The sequence below is a fragment of the Austrofundulus limnaeus genome, unplaced genomic scaffold, assembly GCF_001266775.1.
Source record: "Austrofundulus limnaeus strain Quisiro unplaced genomic scaffold, Austrofundulus_limnaeus-1.0 Scaffold19, whole genome shotgun sequence".
In the NCBI taxonomy this organism is placed as follows: domain Eukaryota; kingdom Metazoa; phylum Chordata; class Actinopteri; order Cyprinodontiformes; family Rivulidae; genus Austrofundulus; species Austrofundulus limnaeus.
In genome coordinates this window covers 3,443,328-3,450,940 of record NW_013952421.1, presented here as the reverse complement: position 1 = coordinate 3,450,940, position 7,613 = coordinate 3,443,328, and the positions used below count along the sequence as shown (strand labels likewise).

The 7,613-nt window shown below is 39.3% G+C and overlaps 1 protein-coding gene across 1 annotated transcript in view; it reads right to left on the bottom strand.

Annotated features, from left to right (window-relative positions):
- Nucleotides 1–28: 28 nt before the first annotated feature.
- The window catches only part of sema7a (semaphorin 7A (JohnMiltonHagen blood group)), a 12,021-nt gene continuing 4,436 nt past the window's right edge, over nucleotides 29–7,613 (bottom strand). The window contains exons 8-14 of the mRNA XM_014003645.1: nucleotides 6,961–7,139; nucleotides 6,614–6,722; nucleotides 4,434–4,629; nucleotides 4,140–4,252; nucleotides 3,366–3,511; nucleotides 2,461–2,516; nucleotides 29–2,371 (exon numbers count right to left, since the gene is read on the bottom strand). Of these exons, the coding sequence (XP_013859099.1) occupies nucleotides 1,953–2,371; nucleotides 2,461–2,516; nucleotides 3,366–3,511; nucleotides 4,140–4,252; nucleotides 4,434–4,629; nucleotides 6,614–6,722; nucleotides 6,961–7,139 (1,218 nt within the window). The 3' untranslated portion in view covers nucleotides 29–1,952. The remainder of the gene's footprint in view (nucleotides 2,372–2,460; nucleotides 2,517–3,365; nucleotides 3,512–4,139; nucleotides 4,253–4,433; nucleotides 4,630–6,613; nucleotides 6,723–6,960; nucleotides 7,140–7,613) is intronic.

The following is a 7,613-nucleotide window of genomic DNA, read 5'->3' as shown; positions in this document are numbered from 1 at the left end:
GTCAAAATACATGTACAAATAATTTTAACTATTTTTTTTTATTATAAAATGTTCAAACTGAGGAGGATTAATAGTGTTAGAAAAATATGTTCCTTTGAATTTAATACAAAAAGCTTCCAGTGGTAACAGGTCTATTCAAACATGCTGGTTAGTTTCTACCTTAAAAAAGCAGTTTTTTGGGAGGCTTTAGATCCATGTTACTCAAATTAAAGAAAATTGTAATAACATTTTAAATAAAATCAACTTTATTTGGATTGCAGCATTGATCACTACTGTTTTCAAGAAGTCATGTTTTCTATATGTACCYCCAAAAATGTATTTTTCTTTCGGCTGTTACCTTTTAACAGGTCTCCACCCCAAGTCATCTGTCCTCTCTCCTCCATGTCCTCTAACTGCATCTCCTGTATCTCCTCTGCATTTCTAACATCCTACCAGTATACCCACTGTCCCTCCTCTGGAAATGTCCAAACCATCACAGTCTAACTTTATCTTCCAGTCCCTCAACCTGTGCTGTACCTGTGATCTCATTCATATTAATCCTTGTYGTTTCCAAGAACCTCTTCACTGTCAGCTCCTACACTTCCTCTGTCTTTTTGCCAACGTCTCCACACCATACAACACAAATGGTCTCGCTGCTCTCTTGTACCCTTTCTTTAGCTCTTTGCTGCCACTCATGTTGCATTAATGATGGGACAAAAGCTCACTGAATCACAAAACAAGTGTGACTGCAGAGAAAATGCTCTTTAAAAAAACAGATGACCTGGTTCGATAATAAATGAATCCCCGAATACATCTCACCTGGGAAACCTAACATAATTTGTTTAGGTAATAAAAGTGAAACTTCCCTTTCTGGTGAAGGTCACACCCAACAGAATGATTCCAAAAAACTTTTATTCAAGCATCTACCATATAAATAATATTTGATAACGTAAATTAACTGTCGATAACACAAATTATTAACTGTTATGAGCAGTGTTACAATCGGATATTGCACAATAACTTAGCTAAAATCACTTAAAATGGTTCAAGGCCACTAATTGGTCTAAATCTAGTTGAGTCTGTGGTCTCAACATAACAAATAGCTTACATTTGGCTTTTCAAAAGCTATACAGTATAACTCTATACAAACATAAATACAGTTTAACAAAACTATTGCACTATGTTTTTTATGTCGTAACAGTAATTTTAAGATTAAAAGAGGCAGATGGACTTTTAGAAGATTAGTCCAGTTGCCTGTTTTAAGTTTTAGCTTGTTGTGTTTTGGATAACTGACTCTACAACAAGCTGTAAGAGCAAGTCACAGAAAACTTCAGACAAAGATCAATGTTTAAGCTGCTGGATGAGGAAAACATATGCTCTGTTTATGCTGTGGCTGCTTCTTTGACCATTACAAGAGTTGCTGAAAAAAAGCCAGGTCAGTTCTCTTGCCTACAACATCCCACAACCATGTGACTGGATGGAACACAAAGAAATCCACAGAAGGACTTTGGATTTTTCTGGTATCTTAGCTGAGCTGAGCTCTAGGACAAGGAAGGCCCTACAGTGCACTTACATTACCCATTCCTGTGTCTACAGCTGCTTGAGAGCTTTTAAGCTCAAACTTTTAACATTTAATAGTTTTAGAGGATGTTCAAGTCATTTAGCATCATGCGATCTCCCCTTTACACCCATTCTACTAACTGAATTACATTTTTGTACTTCGCAGTAGAAAGCTTACAGCATCGGCATGCCTCTCACCACTTTGTGCATGCTTTGCTGGTATCCTGTTTTCTTTGTTTGTTTTTTTAAGTCTTTCAACCTTGGTCCTGTTTGGCCCATGGGTTCCTGTGGATGTTTTTCTTTGAAGCAAGTTCACAACAGGACRGGTGCTGTTTTACAGGTTTTAAAGGGAATTGTTGCTTTAAATATTGCCGCCTCATTTCTCACCTCACTAGCAACAAAAAGTGCACAACTTATCTAAAAACTCCCCACATCACTATATTCTGTAGTAGAATCCATAACGAATGCTGGGCAGGGCCTGATGCGTTGGTCAATAAGTCATTGAATCTCCATTCAGAGCCTTTGTTTTCATCAGGAAGTTTCTGCTCGATAAGCTTGTATCGTTTCACGACTTTGGTGAAGTCTTTCTCTCTGGAAACACAATCATAGTCGCCGTAGTGTTTCCATGCCATGGATGGGATGAGGTGCAGACAGTCAGAATGCATCTGCAGACAGGGACTGCTGCGTCCTTCGTGCTCCCAGGTGTACGTGGCGTGATAGGAGTCTATCGGACAGGACAGGTAGAAAGGGACGCCATTCGATACTGAATGAACAGTCCTTGAATCCATCTGTGAATCTGTCTGCCTCTTGGACCTGTTTCCTGCCTTAGCTTCTAAAATAGAAGAGGAGATAAAAAAGTGTTAATGTAGAGTAAACCAAAATGCTTCTTTGTATGGTTTGAAATATTTTGTCATTAGTTACCTTCTGCTTCAGAGCACACACTTGTTTCTCCAGTCATGATATTCTGAATGCCCCCACTGTGAACAAAACAAAACGAGTTTCATCACGTGACTTTTAAAGAAAATACCCAAACAGGAAAACAGCAGTTGACCAAGGACTTCATTTGTCCCTCCAACAACCTCAAAATCTGAGATATGGTTCATTTTAAGGAAAACAGCGCCCCACCCAACAATCCGCAACACCTAAAGGATGCCTTCAGTGCTAATTTTCAGTGCCAGACAAGCTCTTTGACTCCAAGATTTTCTTCATCCATGCCCTGATTGGTCATATTTTGATGCCAATAAGTGGGACCTTTTAAATGAGGTTATTGTGCAAAATTAACTGTTTTGAGCTTTTATCATATTCCCCTCATTAAAAACATACCCAGCAGGTTGCTTTGACTCATTCATGCATGTTTGATAAATCCTTGAATCTCCTGGGGTAGACATGTGGAGATGCCTTAATGCTTGCTGGTACAAAGCACCGCCTATTTACACAAAGCTCCTCCTGGAGCTCAGTCTGCAGCTGAGCTCCTGCCTTACAGAGCACCCCTTGTTGAGAAGACATGCTGAAGTGGGAATGTGGAAAATGGTAGGAGGTTCTTAAAGAGAGAGACCAATTACATGATGTTCAGATAAGCTATGATGCAAAGTCTAATTTATTTTTGATAAATACATCCTTTTTATAACAACTGAAGGCAACAGTTACTTGATAGTGGTGTAGAATTAAACTATGTGCCTGGAAAATTCCCAATGCCCCCATTAAATATTCGTCTGGTAACAAAATAGGAATAAATAAGAACAAATAACAATAGTCAATAAACTGTAAACTATAAACATTAAAATAAAATGTGTGTCAAAGAGCTTTGCCATGAATGGCTCACTTACGAGACATTGTGGTTGCATCCAGATGACGTCCAGGCGCAATACGGATCTCGGGCCAGGACACATTCTGCACAAGAGCTGGCGTACACGTCACATTTCTGAAGATCCACAGTAGATATTTTCTCAGCAAAACCCACGACTAATGTTTTCTGAAGAAACAAGAGACAATTTTTTTTTGCACATTCAAAAATATGAAGCTGTAAAGTAAAATTCACAACAATTTTTATATTTCACTGTTACTCTTAAGCTGCTCCTGAGAGAGACGCAGTGGAAAGGATTTTGCTGAAGTTCATTATCTTTGTGTTTGTGTCCTTGCAAATTCCTCCTACAGCTGCTTATTGTTTGTCAGGCAATCTATCTTTTCCTGGCTACTTCTAATGATCTTGTCTCCTGAATTATCTGAGATCTTGACACAATCTGTTGCTGCTGCTACAACAGAAGATACATGGGACTTTGCACCTTTGTGAACTAATATCTTCTGTTTGTGCCTATCAGTGCACAGCAATGTCTGAGCTGGAAACAGCTACAAGGTGCAGAGATAACTGGCAAGGTCGCAGAAAACAGAGATAAAAGAGGCTGATGCTGTGCAGAGCCGAGGGAGACAAGTTCTTTGAAGCAACACCTTTCAGGTTTCATATTTTACACGTTCAACTCACTGTTAAACAACTGTTAGGGAACAACTAAACAGACTGTATATTACATTGAAAAWATATATATAAAGTTGGACTTACAATGCTCAATTTTTAATATTTTGAAAGTGCAGTTTAAGCAGCATACCTTTTTAGAGTTAAGTTTCATTGCTTGTATGGCTGAGTTGGTTGAGAGTTGTGCTTCAGATATGATAAAAGGCTCTGACCCCGCCTCGAGGACTTTGTGGATCTTCCCAGAATCTGTTGGAACACCAATTGATGTGTTGTTATTCTGAAGGTTGTGTATTTTTAGCCAATTGTTTTAAGCAGGGGCTGTAAACAATGCACATCAACAAGCCAGGCCAACAGAACAAAAGGGCAAACGGCCAAGATCTGAACATTGTCCACAGGGTTTGTGTGATATCTCGCAGTCCCAACTCACCGGTGGCTAAGAGCAGAATGTTGTACACTTGCTGGTCGGCTGCTTCTACTCGGTCCACGACTATCTTTGTGTAATTGTTGTTGCTTATATAGAATGGAGCTTTGTAATGCAGGGAGTGGACCCAGTCAGTCATTTCGGGGTGATCTTTCACTACGTTCACAGTGGCTCGGGGCAAACTCTTGCTGTTCTGTACACACTGAAAAGAACACAAACACACAAAGGTTTATTTATTTTTGTCAAAAGGCACCTAAATGAGTCTCAGACTTTGGTAAAGAAATGTCTTTGATCTACTTTAAGATTGAACTCTTTGGCAACATGTGAAGGAAACACCAGGATACAAGCTTCTCCTCATAGTATGGTCAAGCAAGATGAAGAAACAAGTTTTAAACATGGATGCCAACAAATATAAAACAACTCTGACAGGAAACCTGTTAGCAAGTGTTTGGGATTTTAAGTTGGTAAAAAAAACACCTTGGAAATGACAGTTCACTTCTTCTACCCATTCACGTAAATCTAAATATTTTTACAAAAAAAGTTGAGGAAACTCCCAAAGGATTTTAGGATTCCATTGGTCCCAAACATAATTTAATCAAATACTACCAGAAAAATAGAAATAATGGAACTTAGTCTTTGATCACTTTAAGTAGCTTCATCCTGATTGTCTCATTTGTCTTTACACGTTGCCCTGTGACGAACTTGTGATCTGTCCAGGGTGAACCCCATCTCATATTGCCACTTTTCCACCAGCGCCTCTACAGCACGGTTCGACTTGGCTGAACTCTGTTCAGCACGGTTCGGGTAGTTTTCCATTACACTTCTGTAACAGCTTTAGTGGATGGATTCATTGTAAAGTTGGGCCGTACCAGAGTTTGAAAATTGACGCCACGCGCCTTACCAGCTGCTGTTGGTTATGTTTCATTAAGCTATTTGGCAGCCACCATTAAACATAGTAGAAGAAGAAGACCCCGAAAAGATAAGCAACACAACAATGGAGGGCATGGTGGTGTTGTAACTGCAAATAGTGGATCGGGTTGTTGTAATGCAACCAGTGACCCCCCCCCACCCCCACCCCACCCCAATCAGTCAGACAGTCTTCTGACATCACGTTTTCAGGCCTGCATGGTACCCTTAGAATCACAGCAAGGTAGGTTCTGAAAAAGGAACTGGTTCTATTAATCCTTGCTGATGGAAAAGCCTTGGAACCATGGAGAGCCATATTGAGCTGTGCTGTAGCAATAGTGGAAAAGGGCCAGTGACTGCTGGAGGCAGACACAAGCTCCCCTGCAACCCAGAAAGGAGAAGTGGGTAAAAGAAACTGATGACAGAAAAGAAAAACTGATGAGAAAAGTAAAAAATACAAAATAAAAAGTAACCCTAGCAACGTGTACTATAGCAGTGGAAAAACAAAGAATCAAATGAACAAACAGCTGCCAGGCGTACTTTTATTATATTTATGATGCTGATAAGAATTCTGTATTATTAACAGAAACACACTGTCCATTTCTATAAATGCCCAACTAACAGGTAGAACAGTAACTTTTTTGTGATTGGATGGTGCAGAGTTGGTATAATTTCAAATTTACCGGTAAGTCATTTTGTCAAAATTCCTGTTTTGAAAAAATGGAAAAACCAACTAGCAAAGATAAAACACACACTTGGTCAGAAGAGAGCAGCAGTGGAGTTTAGTCTGAATGAGTGGGCTGGGTTTATTGGGGTATTTTCTATACTGTATGTTTTAAAAGGAACCAGTCTGTAAATAAATGAGGCTCTATGAAAGGAATGCACTGAACAGATGGCAAGCAGGGGTTATTTGAAATAGATACCAAGACAGCATTTGCACATCATTATAATGGTCTACAGCTACAATGACAGGAAGGTTTAAAAAATGTTATTATAATCTCCACAGCAACTTGGGAGGAGCAAACAAACCTCATGTACAACCATAAAACTTTCAAACAACTCTATGGAACAAATGAACCAAATCAAGTAATTCAGACTCACATGTTCCATGTTTCCACCCGTTTATGTAACATGTTTTCAATCTAACAATTCTGGGTTGTTACATGGACCAAGTGGCTCAAACCGAGCACAAATAAAAAAAAAAATACACGTGAAGAAATAGAACAATTTAAGGAAGTTCTGTCTCTGCAAATAAACTTAGCAACACAACATAACCTCACCGATCCTGGTCTTGGGTTTGGTATCTCTTTGTCGTAGCCCCTGAAAGTTGAATTCTCAAAGATTTCCTCAATCATTCCTATTGAATAGATGCAAACTGCGGTTGAGTTCCTGAAGAGAACAGAAAAAATGAGCTTAGCATTCTCCACATGCCACCATGATTGCAGTATTTTATCTGTTATTGTCTCAGTAACTGATGTGGTCAGGACGGCTTTGTTGCAACAGCACTATTGAGGGATTATCACATTCATCAAGCTTGAGCAAAATTTTGACACTGCTTCGATACTGTCAGTTTGTTCCTTGTGTTGTTGTTTTGTTTGACAAATAAAGGGAGAGAAAATGATCGCACCAGCTGCTTGAGAACAGCGCGTAGATCCTTGTATCGTGCCAATCATCAGCATGCATTACGAAGATGTCCTGGAGGCGATTGAAGTACAGGGACTCGTCGGGGAACCCGCAGACGAGCCGAGCCTTGAGGAAAGACGTCCACATGTTCTGGAAGAATCTTTTTGATCCACCTTCATCAACCTGCAAATTGAGGAGCAGAAGCTCAGCTTTCTCAGACTTTATTAAATAAAGCTTATTTGATACTACTGACATTGCATCCACTCTAACAAGTGAAATTTAACACCCATCCAGTTTTAGGCCAAATCTTGTTTGGCAGAGGTTTTGTAAACTACAATAACTTCTTGTCAAGTTAGTTTGTCAAAAATATTAATCTTTTTCTTGACATGGGAAACGGGGCCGCTCCTGCAGCAGATAGGGAACTACAAAAATACTTTGTTCGTTCCACATGGCCAGACATGACACTCAGAAAATCTTAGCAACAGCATTTTAGTTCCACTTTGTATTTTTAACCTAACAAGTAAATAGCACGCTTTGACGTTACTAAACTTTCCATAATGGTAGCAGCCACCAGTATATACAGCAGGTAAAATAAGTATTGAACACGTCACCATTTTTCTCAGTAAATATATTACTAGAGGTGCTAATGACATGAAA